Source organism: Papaver somniferum, chromosome 7 (assembly GCF_003573695.1).
Source record: "Papaver somniferum cultivar HN1 chromosome 7, ASM357369v1, whole genome shotgun sequence".
Lineage (NCBI taxonomy): Eukaryota > Viridiplantae > Streptophyta > Magnoliopsida > Ranunculales > Papaveraceae > Papaver > Papaver somniferum.
Window position 1 is genome coordinate 136,511,870 of NC_039364.1, and position 15,679 is coordinate 136,527,548.

Below are 15,679 nucleotides of genomic sequence, written 5' to 3' on the forward strand. Positions count from 1 at the left end.
AGACCCCCGCTTTTTCAGCTGGTATCAGAGGCGTAAGAGCATAACTGTACCTTGGATCAGTGGGAGGTTGATTGGGGTTCAACTACAGTCCAGTACGAAGTTAGATTGGAGTAGGCTAGTGTCTGTAACGGCTTAATACAGTGTATGTTCAATCTGGACTAGGCCCGGGGTTTTTCTGCATTTGCGGTTTTCTCGTTAACAAAATTTCTGGTGTCTGTGTTATTTCAATTTCCACATTATATTGTTTTATCTTTATAATTGAAATAATACAGGTTGTGCATTTGAATCAATCAATTGGAAATCCGACTTTTGCTTGTTGATTGATATTGATTGATCCTTGGATATTGGTCTTTGGTACCATCCAAGTTATTCCTTGTGTTTGACTAAAGACTCGCTGATTTATATTAACTTGAGTAAATCAAAACAAGAGAGAGATATTAACTCCTCGATATAATTTAGTCTAGATTGAGTCTGATTGTCTAGTTGATTCTCTATTAAAGTATATTGGAGTTAGTCCATACAGATTGCTAAGCGAAATATTGGGTGGTGTTGTTAGACCCCCGCATTTTCAGTCAATACTCCATCTCACATGGAAACCACTCCCCCTTACATAATGATCCGAAAACCATATGTATTTGTATTATGAACTACATATTAATTCTCCCCCTTTTTGTCAATAAAATTGGCAAAGGTACAAGAACGGGATCATAATGAAATTTCCGAAAGAGACGTTTCATAGACTAAAAGAAGAATACATACCAACTAATTTAGATGAAATCATATAGCCGAATCTAAATACATTCATCAAGGAGTTTAAAGATATAAGATAACCCCTCTAATATTCCATAACCACACTCCCCTCAAGATATTACCATTAAGCACAAGTTCAAAAGAGCTCTCCCATTTGATGTCATTCCTGAAAGAACAACAAGAGCGACCTTAATTTCAAAAGAAAAGAAGGATTTTATTGGACACCAAAAACCATGAGAATGATTTTATATATCCAAAAACTCAATCAAATTAATCATAAGTAAACCCATTATTAATTTAATCGGAATACTCAATCAAATTAAATACACGAGGTGATCAATTCAATTGATTGTACTCAACATAAGAGAACTTATGGGTACACAAAAATACTCAACTAGAATAATTACAAGAGAACCCATAATTAATCTAATCGAAATATACAACCAAACTAATCACAAAAGTATTCAATTTAATTGTCATTTGTTTTGCTCGACATAAGAAATCTTACGGAGCAATAACTTAATAATCAAACAAGATGATTAATTTAGTTCAATATGCTCAACATAAAGTACCTTACGGAACAACCAACAAGGCTAATCATGAAATAATCAACTTCGTTGTATCGTGCTCAACGTAAGATGCATTACGGAGCCTCACAGTAATACATAAATATATGGATCATGGATGATCAATATTACGAAATACACAAGGATTCATAGTTTCCGTTATAGAGCTTCATGTAAGAAATTTAGACTTTCTTCTTGGATAGAACTTAAATCAGTATAGTTGAACCTAGAGCCACAAATTTTAGTAGTAGAAGCCATATAGATTTGTGTTTTGTATCTTGTTGTTTGCGCTTAGATGGGAGATAATATCATCTTTATAAGGTGGGGAGTTTTTGAAGACCAGAAGGATGATTGATTTTTGAGGACGAAAATGTATAAGGTGGGGAGAATGTAAAGACCCTCAAGCTCGTCAACGCTATTAGACTAGTCAAGTGACGAATTAGCCGATAATAACTCGATTAATATAACGTGAACGATAATTAATTGGACTTAATCTAACATATATTTAGATACGAAACTAGTATCGTTAGATAGACCTCGAAAAGTTACGAAGAATGGACTATTCGAACGTGTCATTCGGATATCAGAAGAAGAAGATATCATCAGATTTATTTGAAGGGAAAAATAGTCATTTTGCAAATTAGCCGACTTGGGATCCCCATATCATCTGGGTGGGTACCTTTATTATTTGTCCTTTGCCTTATCACCAAATACCGATCGAGAAGATTTACATCTTGATCTTCTTCTTTCTCTTTCTTCGTCTTCTTTCTTCTCTTTTTTTTCTTCTGCTGAGAGTCGGTAAGAATCAATCGAGAGAATCAGTTGAGTATTCTGTGTGTTTGATGAAGGTAGATGGTGTTGTTAATGGTTTGGCGATAAAAGAAGAAGATGATAATTATGTGAATCAGAGACAAGGTAAGAATTAGGGTTTTTCAGAAGACTGTGTAGAAGTTCGATTAGAAGATGAAATTAATGTTTTAAGAAGGGGTTGTTGTTGAATCAAGTTTCTGAAGTTGTTTTGATAATGAACCGAAGAAGTTAGGGTTAGGGTTTCTTAAACAGTAACTCAGAGAAGTTTTAAAGATGGAATTGATGTTCTACAAAATGGGATTTAAGATGGGTATTGATCAATTGATTGATTTTATCTTATGGATGAAGAGTAAATAGAGATTGAAGACGGTTAGGTTCATGTGTTCTTCCCCAAATTGAAATTAGGGTTTCAGTAGAATTGATCTGGTAATTTGGAAATTCATAAGATGTTAAAGCTTGGATGTTGTGGTATATTGAACTACATGGAACATGAAGTGGATGTTACTGCTGAGGTTGTATTGATTGAAGTTCTTTTGAATGATCCTTTGTGGAACTGAGGAGGTAATCTGGTGTTGGAGGAAAGCGGTGAACTGAGTACGAATTGTAAGTATTTCTGATATGAGATTTGAGTTCTGTATTATGTTAATTAAATAGATTTAATATGAATGGGTGATTATAGATATTCCAGAGGGATAATGTTATCTCAGTTGAAGTTTATTTGTATAACATATGGTTTTGTTGAGCTGATCTGTAGATAATGGAGTGTACAAGAATCTGAGATTGATTGTAGCATGTGCGTCAGTATGCAGTAGTGGCTTTGCAGGCCTGTAGGTTGTGTTACTACAATCTGGTGAAGTGGTGGTGGTATGTTGATGGATACAAGGAATGGGAGAAGCTGAGTATATCTGAATTGTACTGCAGATTTATGGGGTTGATGTGAACTGCAGGGCATGGGATTGGTGTCAATGCTGTGAGAGTGTAGTTTTAGGGTAAAAAGGGGATCATGGTGGTGACTCATAAAAGAAGTGGAACTGCAGATGTAATCAGATGATGGTAATAGAACTGTGATTGCAGATTAGGATTGTGTTGTGAAAATGATTTGTAAAATTGTTGTATTTACAGTAATTTATGGAGTGAATGGTTTCTGAAGTTTCAGTTCATGAAGAATGGTGAATTCAGAGTTGTCGATTGTATTTGCTGTGAAAGCTTGATGCTACTGCAATTGCAGGTAGATATAGTCTTTGTTTGTAAATAGAATTTAAAGTTTGTTTACTTTATTTTGAATTGATGTTGAAATATAAAATTGGTAGATGAAGGTGTAAGAATTAGACTTAGAGTGACCTGTAACATGGTGTGTTTAGTTAAGCCTGTATGACTGAACTTGTTCAGTCTGACTCAGTTGTATTACTCTCTAACTTAGATCATCTGATTGAGTTAACTCAGTCTGAACCAGACTCAACTCACTGAGTTGACTCGTGTGACCAGACTTGACCCAGGACTTGACTTGACTCTTATTGCTAACTTACGTTTACTTTTAGTTGACCCGTGACTGTTTATTCGACCGTTAGTGACCGTTAGTTGACCCTAATGAACCAGGCCTTGTGTAATGGGCATGTTTAGTGTACTTGGGCTTAGGTTTAGTGTTCTTATTTGATGTAATGGACTTTTATGGTCTGAATCAACATTTGTTTTCTTCTAGAGATTTGTTGATGTTCATAAGACTTAGACAATGGACTATAGTACCAATCCAATGGAATTAGTAAACCTTAGCTATGCTAAATATATAGAATGAAAACTTGTATGATTGTTGTGTGAGCCTTTCGGCTAGACTCTTAGCCTTCTTGTATGATTAACAATTAGTCTATATTAACAACGATCGAATCGAAGAACGAACCAGTGGATCGTGGATATCGAGGTAGGCGTGTCTTGTCATCAAAAGAGGTGGGAATACATTTGACTCTTTTGTAACCATTATTGTTGCTTTTACAAAAGTTTATGCTTAACAAACTCATGCATTGTCTGTCCGTGCATTCCATGCTTTGTTTAAATTACATTATGATAATTTTGTTGATTCTATGAATCTTTCCACGATTTGGAAAGGATTTGTAATGTTTTGTTTGTCATTATGAATTGTTATGGGAAATGAGAATTTCCACTTGTGGTATATAGGATACGCTCCTTCACAATTATATCTACATGAATTCTATTTTTATGCTTAGAGTGGGTCATCATGGTCTTGGTGATATCAATAGCTATTGAGTGTCGTTAGCACGAATATTGTACATTGTTTGAAGAAGGAGTTTATCCATATACATGTTTGTCTATTTCAGTGACTTGGTTAATTTTTAATGTTCGGGAAAACATTATTGTTTTTCAAATCTTGCCATGATTACTTGAAAGCTAAATGTTATTCCTACTGGGCACCCCTTTTAGGGATGATGTGCTCACCCATTCCCACTTTCAGTTTCAGAGATAGATCAGAGATGCGCAGCGAAAGCTCCGAGAAGTTGACTTCGTTAGTTGGTTATATTCTGATATGTTTATTATGTTGCATATTGTATATGTAAACCAGATGACTATTGTGTATGTATCATTTGAGAGGAGTTCTTGTATATATATATTTCTGAGCAGGCTAGTTTTCGGTTAAGTTTTGTATCACATTTCTTAATTGAATGCTTAAGTACATGTTTTAGATTCTTAGTGCCTCTTTATTTAGTCAATCTCTTGGATTAGTCAGCTGCTAGCTTCGTTGTTGTATTATCTCGATCTCGTATCCATAGACGATCACACGAAGTGTGAACCGATTAGTTGTATTGTCTCGACTCAGTCCATATAGATAATCACTTTCGGAGAAAGGACTTATAGGTAGGAAATTTTTTAGATTGAGGTATATTTGGGTACCCTCGCCTTTTCAAAATGTATTGTTTTACGAACCCAACCTACGCATGGGTTTGACAACGGAGTAGATGGATTCTTCCACCTGCACAATATACGGTTTCAATGGAGCAGTCTCTAGACCAAAAGGAGAGATCGACTTGCAGGTACGTGCAGGACCCTTAGTAACCAATACAAGGTTCTTTTTGATGGAAGCACCTTCTCCCTACAATGTAATCATGGGCAGACTATGTGTCCATAGATTACGGGGAACAGCTTCAACATATCATCAGTACCTTCGATTCCCTACACCCATGGGTGAAATGGAAATCAAAGGTGACCAGCAAGACACAAGTCTATGCAATCTAGCAGAGGTCATACTGAACGAAGAAAGAGTTGCTGCCCAGCAGCACGAAAGAAAAAGACGAAAGGAAAACACCAAAGAAGTGAAGGATGGAGCCTTCTTAGTACCCGAAGCAATCTCAGTTCCAGAGACAAGCACCTCCGCCACTCCAGAGGAGAACGTCTCTGCCAAATGACAATTACATAAAAACACTCCTCAACTTCCTCAGAAACAAACCTTCTCCACGGTGGAACCAACAAAGAAAATCAACATCGGAACCGAGGCGGAGCCAAAGATGATCAACATTGGAACTTTACTCTAAGAGGAAGAGGAGATACAACTACAAAGGCTATTAAGGGACTACGCAGATGTCTTTGCGTGGTCAATGTAAGAATGCCTGAAATTGACCCGAAACACAACTGGTTTATTTGGGAAGCCCAGATGGCTTATTATTGAAGCCCATTTCTTTTATTATAGAAACACAACTGGCTTATTTGGGAAGCCCAGTTGGCTTATTATTGAAGCCCATTTTGTTTATTATGGAAACATAACTAGCTTATTTTGGAAGCCCAGTTCGCTTATTATTCAAGCTCATTTGGTTTATTATGGGAACCAGTTTTGCTTATTATGGAAGCCCAAAGACCCATGGATTAGCTCTTAGAACCCATGGATCGGTTCACCAACCCAAATTATCCTCTATCCAGGAAAGGGGTTTAAATTTGGATGAGGGTCATGAGGACTAGGATAATTTGAATATTGACTTTGGAATTATTAAAGATAATTATTGTTATATTAAATCCTAACAAAAAGAGGATAAATGTTACCATGGGATAATTATCTTGAGTAGTTATGGTTAATATCAAGATAATTATAAAGCCTAACATGAGAGGATAATTATCTTTAATTTTAATTATTGTTTAAGATAATAATTAAGATAAGTGCAAAAACCCTAATATAAAGAGGAAGGAATTAGTTATAATATTATAATTACTTAAGATAATTATAGTTCCTATGAGAGAGGATAATTATTATTCAAGATAATAATTAAGATAAATCAGAATTATGAGAGATAACAAACTTTATTAATAAATCTGGTTGTTTTCTTGGATTTGTACAGGTAAAGGGTTGTTATTAAGATAACTATGGAAACTCTAAAACTAGACCTACTTTCTGCCTATAAATAGAGACTAAATCCTAACTCAAAAGGTACAGATTTTCTAATTCTTTTCCATACAATACACCTGTGAAGATTCTCTCTCTGACTTTAGCATCGGAGTGTTTTTTGCAGGTACCCCTCACCATTCAACATAATTCATATCAGCAACCTTTTGTGGATTTGAATCAATAGCAGAAGATCAATCAATCTACATTAATCATAATTTCTTCAGCAATCTTTGATGGAACCAAATCAACGATGGAGATTTAATCCATTTACACATATCTCGAAGAGTGTTGGGGTGATTATTTTTTGCACCAACATCTTTTGGCGCCGACTAAGGGGAAACCCGAACCCTTGACCATGGGATCCCCTTGCGAAAGAAGTTGTTTTTCGAAGCTTTTTTGGAAGAGAAGTTTCTGTAACAGATCAGGAAGCGTTGCAGAAAAATCCCAGCAACAGTTGTCAAAGTGTTACAGATCTGTGCAGAACAACAACAGTTGATTCGGTGTTACATATCTGTACAGAACAACAACAGTTGATTCACTGTTACAGATATGTGCAGAACAACAACAGTTGATCCGGTGTTACAGATCTATCTAGAACAACAACAGTTGATCGTGTGTTACAGATCTATCCAGAACAGCAACAGTTGATCCAGTGTTGCAGATCTATCCAGAAACAGTAACAGATAGACAAGCGTTGCAGAGATCATTGAAACAAAAACTCTTTTCTCTTACAGAATCAGTGTTACAAAAGGCAGCAAAGCAAAAAGAAGTTATATGGAGTCTTCAAGAGAAAAACAGCATGGAAGGAATGGAGATGCGCCTATCGGAAATCCTCCTACTCAAAGCGTTGTCAATCGAGCAATACGGAGCGCCGTCGTCCAACCTTTTCAAGATGGAAGAGAAACATCAGTTTCATCAACAACATCAGGAGCATGTTCTGTAAGAACTTGTCCGAGTTTCAGAGAAAACAACGTTTGGGTACGTAGAACACTGCCTCAGACTAATAGTGAGACCCTTAATCGTAGGGGAGGAGTTCGAAACCTACATCCAAGCACTCAGGGTATTCATCTTGAGACGATTGCTAATAGAGGTGTACGACATCCCCTATGTACCGGGCAAGTTAACAATCCGCAAGTGACACCCATTGATTTGGCACTTCGTGAGCGTTACCAGGAGTTATAAAGGGAAAACAAACGGCTCTTGATCGCATTGGAGAAATAAAAGAGATAGAAGAAGTGCATGCCTCACGTTCCGAGAGAAACATGACAAACCGTCGTACACGCCAAGAACGTGACACCACATGCGAAAGGAATGAAACTCTTGATGGACGATGAACCAACCAAAACGATGAAAGAAGATTATAAGGAGCCAGAAGTGATCGTCAACACAGTCGTGATCCACATAACAATGTTTATTATGATCGTTACGTACCTGATGATGGACATTATCACGAGCAAGACAGGCGATCGGGGCCGAGCCATAGACAACCCGAAAGGCGTAGGCATAGAGACGATCATGTTACCAGGGATCATTCAAAAAGATCCAGGCGCGAGAGAGACCGTCCAGAGAAAAGGACAGATCCGCTCAAAAATGAATGGATCCGCAGAGAAATTGAGGGTGACTCTCCACGAAACGAGGAACTTAGCAGAAGGAAACTTAATGAAATGATTGAAGAAGTGTTAGCTCAGAAACAATCCAAAGACGAGAGACAACAAATATTGACGATGAAAAAGTCAATGGATTCACCATTGGTTGACAAGATAAAACATTTCCGCCCTCCTTTAAACTTCGTCCAGCCTCAGTTCAAAGAGTTTTTTGATGGAAAGAATGACGATCCGGTTGAGCATGTCCAACATTTCCAAGCTTCTATGAGTTTCTGGAGGTATAATGATGAACTACTCTGCAGAACCTTCCCGATAACCTTGACTGGTAAAGCTTTAACCTGGTTTTCACAATTAGAGTCAAATTTAATAGCAAACTTTGGAATATTATCGGATGCATTTTTTGAACAATATAAAATTAATCTCGGGAGCAGAAAGGGAAGCAGCCACTTGTTTTTCTTGCAACAGGAGACATGTGAAAATCTCTTAGACTTCACACGAAGAGGTTAGTGAAGTTGGAAAAGTTGATCCTATCCTTGTGATTGAAGCATACAAAAACGCTTTGCCCTATGACGAGTTTGGGATATATAATTCTTTAACTGTCCAACCAGTCGGAACACTCAAGGAGTTGTACAACAGGGCAGAAAGATACGGACGTGCTGAGAAAGAAAAAAAGGCCAAGATGTCACGAGCATCGAAAGGGTCCAGAACCGAAGGGAATGCCAAACCAAAGCAACAATTCGAGGGTGATTCTAAAAAGAAAAATCAAGATGAATCCAGAAGTAGATCTGGAAATGGAGAGGACGCCCGAAGAAATCAAGGAAGAGAAAAGGTGAAGTTTTCCAGTCTAAACATTGGACTTGGAGAACTTTTCAAAAAGATCAAAGACTCGCTTCCAGCTCCAAAGCCGTTGCCGGTTGAAACAAAAGATAAGAGAGACAATAATAAGTATTGTGGTCATCATCAAGATCATGGACATAACACAGACTCTTGTCGTACACTTGCGGTTGAAGTCCAAAAAATGATTGAAGACGGGAAGCTGCAGCAATATGTGAAGAAGAATCTAGCACGGGTCAACGCTCTGGATCTACGAGAGATCAGAGTAAGACATGCAAGAGTTAATTCAGCTTCAAGAAAGGCACATGAAAAAGCGACCCGTCTGAAGTTGCGTCACATCCATGACTGGCGAATATCGAACAAAGTTGATTACGCCAATCTAATCGGTACTGAAACTCTAGAAGAAGGGAAAAATGAGATATCTTTTTCGAACGCAGATCTTGTTGGAGTTTATCAGCCACATAACGATGCAACTGTAATCTTAGCTCTCATTGGAATGTACAAGGTACGTCGAGTTCTAGTCGATACTGGAAGTTCAATTAGTGTCATATTCTCCGGAGCGTACTCCTCAATGAACTTTAATGAGGGTCAAGTTGAAGATGAAGATAATCCGATCATCGGATTCAGCGGTGAGACATTGACAACAATTAGAAGAGTAAGTTTGCTTACGATTGTGGGAGGAAGAACAGTTATGCAGTACTTCTCATTACTAGATTGTCGCGCACATTATAATGCCATTTTAGGACGTGATTGGATTCATGCAATGGAAGCAGTAACTTCCACTATTCATCAATGTTTGAAATTCATTACTTCAGTAGGGGTGATGAAGGTTAGGAGCGATCAGGTGGCATCTCATAAATGTCATGAAAGCGCAATGGAGGAGTATAGAAAGTCTGAATTAAAAGGTTCAGAAATACTCCAAGTTGAGAAGAAAGCATAGCAATCACAGTGCTTCCCAACCTCTTATCAAGGAAGAGGAAATGAAGGACCTCCAACTATTGAGGAGTTGGTAGAAGTACAAATTGGGAATCAAAAGGAGCATACAATGTTTATTGGAGCATAATTACCTTTAGGCGAAAGCGAGATCTTGATTATCCAATTGAAGGATAATATAGATGTGTTCGCTTGGAGCCTCGGAGATATGCCGGGTATTGATCCTGCCATCGCGTGCCATCGGTTGAATATCAGTGAGGGATATAAGCCAGTAATGCAGAAACCGCGAAAGATGGCTCCAAAACGGAAGGCAAAGGTAGCAGAAGAGATTGAAAGAATGCTAGAGGCTAGGATCATCGAACCTGTCAGATATCCAAAGTGGTTAGCAGATATTGTAGCAGTTCCGAAGAAAAACGGGAAAATCAGGGTATGTATTGATTTTACAAACTTGAACAAGGCATGCCCAAGTGATCCTTATCCAATCCCCAGAATCGTCGATTTGGTGGATGCCACCCAGGGATATACGGTAGATTTTCATTCATGGACGGCTTCTCTGGTTACAATAAAATATCGTTATACAAAGATGATCAGGAACATACGGCTTTCATAACGGACAAAGGGATATATTGTTACCTCGTCATGCTTTTTCGGGTTAAAAAACGCGGGAACAACTTATCAGCGTCTTGTAGATAAAATGTTCAAGGATATGATTGGGAAAACCGTCGAAGTCTACATCGACGACATGGTGGTCAAATCCAAACAGAAGGAGTCTCACCTTTTGGACCTGAAAAGAACCTTCGAACGATTGCGATAATATGGAATAAAGCTGAATCCCGCTAAATGTTCTTTTGGACTCACATCTGGGAAGTTTCTCGGGTACATGATGACGCAAAGAGGAATTGAAGCCAATCCAGAGAAAATTAGAGAAATATTAGAGATTTCGTCACCGAGAAATGTAAAAGAGGTGCAAAGACTTACTGGAAGATTGGCCGCTTTGAACAGGTTTATTTCGCGAGCATCTGATAAGTGTAGACACTTTTTCCAGATTCTAAAGAAGGCAGAAAGATTTGGCTGGAACGAGGATTGCGAGCATGCTTTTGACGAAATCAAAAGGTATTTGACCTCTCCTCCTGTGCTCACAAGCCCGAAGACATGCAAACCATCTACATATATCTTGCTGCAAGTGAATATGCGGTGACTGCAGTTTTATTCGTCCGAGAGCCTGATAAAAAGCCAGTTTATTTTGTTAGAAAATCATTAACAGATGCAGAGACTACATACTCACAGATAGAAAAAATGGCGCTAGCTCTTATGCATGCAGCAAGGCGCCTAAAGCCATATTTTGAAGGGAGACGACTCGTGGTATACACTGAATATCCACTTAAGAAAGTATTGGGAAGAACGGATGATTCAAGTAGGCTAGCCACATGGGCTACTTACCTTGGCGCATACACCATTGATTATGAACCAAGAACATCAGAAAAAGGGCATGCCGTATCATCACTGATGACAGACTTCCCAGTGGATGATATTGAGGTTTATGAATCCATTGTTGACGAGGAAATCCTACATGAAGCGGAAAACGTGTTACCAATCCCATTGCCATGGGAACATTTGAAAGTAAGTAAGAAAGCTTCGAAAGAAATAGATGTGCAAACGAGTATTAAAGAGTCAATGTTGATACCTGAGAAGGACAATGGGGTATGGAAGATCTATACTGATGGATCGGAAAACACCGACGGAGCAGGCGTTGGTTGTGTACTAGTTTCCCCAGAAGGATTGCAAATAGAAAAAGCCATCCGGCTAGGTTTTACAGCTTCAAACAATCAGGCTGAGTACGAGGCTGCAATATCGGGACTGAAAACTGCACTTCACTTGGGGGCGCGGAAAGTCGTACTGACAACCAACTCAAGGTTAGTCGTCAACCAGTTTATCGGTGCATACATAATCAGGAATGAGAAGTTAGCTTCTTATTTAGAATATATAAGTGAGTTGGCAAAAGAATTTGAATATTTCAGAATCGAACAGAAGCCAAAACTTGAGAACAGGCATGCAGACGCCCTTGCTTACCTGTCAGCAGCAGTAGAGTCAGATACAACCCGGTTTATCGTAGTTGATTTCCAAGAACTTCCTAGCATTCACAATAATGTTGCTGCTGCACATAGAATTTTTGCAAATGAAATCGGGAATGGCTCGTCCGAAGCGCAGCACGATCCTATAGATACTGATGAAACCCTGAATGATCAATCCGAAGACTGGAGACAGCGGTACATTCGTTACCTACAAACACAGGAGCTTCCAGATGATAAATACAAAGCCGGTAAAATAACGAAAACTGTTTGGAGATACACTATGATAGAAGATGAACTATATAAGAAACCTATCGCAATGGAACCATACCTGCGATGTGTAACTCAAGATACTGGCAAGCAGTTGTTAGATGAGGCACATGAAGGATGTTGTGGGAATCATTCTGGAGGCAGAAGCCTGGAACACAGATTGTTGTCTCAAGGGTACTTTTGGCCCTATATGCAAAATGACGCGAAGGAGTACATGAAAAAATGTATGGAATGTCAGCTACATGTCCCTCTAATAAAGAGACCGGCAAATGAGCTACATCCAGTAAATAGCCCGTGGCCATTCAGCAAATGGGGTTTAGATATTATAGGTCCATTCCCCACAGCACCTGGGGGCGTCAAGTATTTGTTAGTGGCGACCGACTATTTCACTAAATGGGTGGAAGCAGTAGCATTGGTAAGAACGGAGGCAGCACACGTCCACAGATTCATCCGGGAGAACATTATATGCAGGTTCGGTGTACCGGCAATGATCGTTTCTGACAACGGAAAGCAGTTCGACTCTGAAACAATCAAGTCATTGCATGAAGGATTACATATTAACCACAACTTTTCTACTCCTTACTACGCACAGAGTAACGGACAAGCGTAGGCGACAAATAAGGTTATCCTATATAATTTGAAGAAAACCCTGGATAAAGCCAAAGGAAGGTGGACGGAATTCTTATCTGGAGTTCTATGGGCATATAGAACGACACCAAGGCGATCGACTGGATTTTCTCCGTTTACGCTAGCATATGGGACAGAAGTTGTACTACCCATAAAACTACTGGTTCCAACTACAAAGACTCTGGCAGAGCATTCGGGTCAGAACACGGAAATTCTTTCCAAAGATAAAGAATTCCTAGACGAGGTAAGGGATGAAGCTTCGAAAAGGCTAGCAATATACCAACAGTCCATGAAGCAACAATACAACAAGAAAGTACGCGAACGATCATTTGTTCCTGGAGAGGAAGTCTTAAGGAGAACCAGACCCAAATCATTAGATGCAAGCGGTGGAAAATTAGAAGAAAATTGGGAAGGACCTTACCTTGTGGAAAAACTCGCTAGCGGCGGTGCTTATTGGTTGAGGAACATGAGCGGCAAAATGGAGCACAAACCATGAAACTCCTTTAACTTGAAGAAATATTTCTTTTAATCAATGTAATAATAATTAGTCTTCAATAAATGCCTTGGTCCTCCATGGAGTTATTTCCGCGGAAAATGTCTATAACGAAAATAGACTTACCGAAGTGATGGAGCGAAGGCAACAAAAGTGCCTAAGCGAAACCGGGATAACTGGGCAATTAAAGTGCCTAGTTAGATATCAGAGACACCTGCATCCAAATAAGGTGACTCTTCGAAGCTGCCGATAAAGTTATTCAAGTCAAAGCAACACATTATCATGCACACATTTGCAAAAAAGATATACTTTAAAGAATTTCTATTAAGGAGAAAAAGTTGTTGCTAAAAAGGTCTTCTAATAAAGAGAAGTAATATAAAAAATAATAATAATGCTAGTAGTTCTTAATTCGGACGGCGAAAAATAAATCAAATTGATTGAAAATGGGAAAAGCATCATGGAGGCGGCCTAATCATCTTCGGCGTTGGACTCCTTAGGGTCATGATCTTCATCACCAGAATCTTCGGCGTCATCTTCTTCCCCGTAATCAGCACCATCCAAGAAGCCGTTGTCAAAAGCAATTTGGAGTTGTTCATTAAGGTCGTCTATCTCTGCTTGGAGAGAATCTGCTTTTCTTCCTCTGATCTCCAAGTCGCCAATCCTTTCATAAAGCCTCGAAGTCTCCATCTGTTCCTTCACCAGTTCAGCTTCAAGAGAAGAAATTTTGCCACGAAGCCTTGCAATTTCATTCTGGTAATTGCCCGAGGTTCCCCATTTGGTTTCAAGATAGTCGGTGAAAATACATCATCACCTTTGTGTAGATGAGGAGGGGATGCAGGGGTGTATGAAGGTGAAGGTGGTCTCGGAGCGGAGAAACGGTGCACAGGTGGCGTCGGCTCGACGAAATTGACGGACAGGCCGGGAGGGAAGTCTCTTGACGCCAGTTGGCGCTTTCCTGATGGTGTTCTTCCCCCAAAGGTAATCCTTGGAGTGGTTCTTTTTTTTTCTCTATTTGTGGCAGAGTTGTTTTCAGTAGGATTTGGCTTGCTGGAAGAAGACATTATGCAATACATATATGAATTAGTATATATATTTCGAGGAAGAATATGCAGATATGTTTATTGAAGCGGGAAGGCGGTAGTCCAAATAAAGTTTTGGGAACTGTATCATCATATATATGGAAGGTCAATGTTTTCCTAATTAAAGAATGGAAAAATGGGACAAAAATATTTACATACAGGTGCGTATATTGTGACGTAAACAGAAGCTTAATAAGGATCGTGCTATATGATTTACATTTAAGCTGTTTTAAAAAAAAAAAATATATATATATATATACACACATACGCATACATGTTAGTGGATTAATGGTTTTCCAAACTGAAAGTTATGGGGCTAACAAAAGTGAGATAGATGAAAGCAAGAGCATGAAGTAGATTATAAAGTTCATAGTAAAATCAGAAAAGCTAAAAGTAGAGGAAAGGGAAGTCATTACCTAGGATCGTCGTTAGCTGAATTAAGCAAGGCTACAAAATGAAAACAAAGTATAGAAAAATGGCTGAGTGTCCAAATGGAAAAGAAGTAAAGGCAAAATGATTGTGATCAGGTGAAAAGTTAAGGAACTTACATGAAGAGATAGGAGGCGCAGAGCTTTAATTTATACGTCAAAATTAGGGTTATATAAGATAGACATCTTAGATTCCAAAAGATTTGGATGACAACAAATATATGGTGATGCAGAATATCGGATATTTTTGGAATACTGTATTTGAGATGAAGCTCATTTGACATGGACAAGACGTGGAGTTTTCGCAACAGAGGGAACGTCAAGTAGTGGCACGTGGAATGGAGGTATGAAAATAAAACTACGTGGATCCTCTCATAAAAAGGTATACACACTAGGTTAATATTTATCATACGCCAAGCGTACGATTCCATATGTGAAAAAGTGGAAGGATCCTTACATTTTTCTAGATTTGAATTATGTGATTCTAGAAAAGAATATATTTCGTTGCCGGGGAAAAGTGACCCAACTAAACTGGTTCAATTAAGCCTATATAGACACGTATTCAAGAAGGGAATAATTCGTTCATGTATGCCAGTTTATTAAGTAAATGTAGTTTCACTAATTAATGTGAAACTGAAGGGCATGAAAGCACCGCAAACAGTTTAGTTGTGGTCCTAGCCACGATAATCAGTCTGGTAATTAATTTTCTTAATCCTTCGACAAGTGGAGTATTAAGAGGGGGCGATGTTTGTACCATATTAAACCGTATATGGATAGTGGCTTATTATTGAAGTCCATTTCGTTTATTATAGAAACACAACTAGTTTATTTTGGA

The 15,679-nt window shown here is 38.5% G+C and overlaps 2 protein-coding genes and 1 long non-coding RNA gene across 3 annotated transcripts; all 3 read left to right on the plus strand.

The window, feature by feature from the left end:
• The first annotated feature begins 2,031 nt into the window (after positions 1-2,031).
• Positions 2,032-3,437, plus strand: LOC113298526. The gene is made up of 2 exons (XR_003334218.1): positions 2,032-2,729; positions 2,881-3,437. It is a non-coding gene; the product is annotated as an uncharacterized LOC113298526 (long non-coding RNA).
• A 4,734-nt stretch (positions 3,438-8,171) lies between these two features.
• On the plus strand, positions 8,172-9,885 carry LOC113295282. The gene is made up of 2 exons (XM_026543631.1): positions 8,172-8,613; positions 8,720-9,885. Exons 1-2 carry the CDS (start codon positions 8,172-8,174, stop codon positions 9,883-9,885), a joined length of 1,608 nt encoding a protein of 535 aa, XP_026399416.1.
• Positions 9,886-10,086: 201 nt separating this feature from the next.
• Positions 10,087-13,340, plus strand: LOC113295283. Its single transcript, XM_026543632.1, has 3 exons — positions 10,087-10,305; positions 11,022-12,823; positions 12,926-13,340. Exons 1-3 carry the CDS (start codon positions 10,087-10,089, stop codon positions 13,338-13,340), a joined length of 2,436 nt encoding a protein of 811 aa, XP_026399417.1.
• Positions 13,341-15,679: the final 2,339 nt, after the last annotated feature.

Excerpts from the sequence above, each read along its gene's own strand:
- LOC113295283 (XM_026543632.1), top strand. The coding sequence starts at position 10,087 with ATGCCGGGTATTGATCCTGCCATCGCGTGCCATCGGTTGAATATCAGT. Across the intron at positions 10,306-11,021 it reads AGAAAAACGGGAAAATCAGG|CCCGAAGACATGCAAACCAT; the intron begins GTATGTATTGAT and ends TGTGCTCACAAG. Across the intron at positions 12,824-12,925 it reads GCACAGAGTAACGGACAAGC|AACGACACCAAGGCGATCGA; the intron begins GTAGGCGACAAA and ends ATGGGCATATAG.
- LOC113295282 (XM_026543631.1), top strand. The coding sequence starts at position 8,172 with ATGATTGAAGAAGTGTTAGCTCAGAAACAATCCAAAGACGAGAGACAA. Across the intron at positions 8,614-8,719 it reads CTTAGACTTCACACGAAGAG|TCGGAACACTCAAGGAGTTG; the intron begins GTTAGTGAAGTT and ends CTGTCCAACCAG.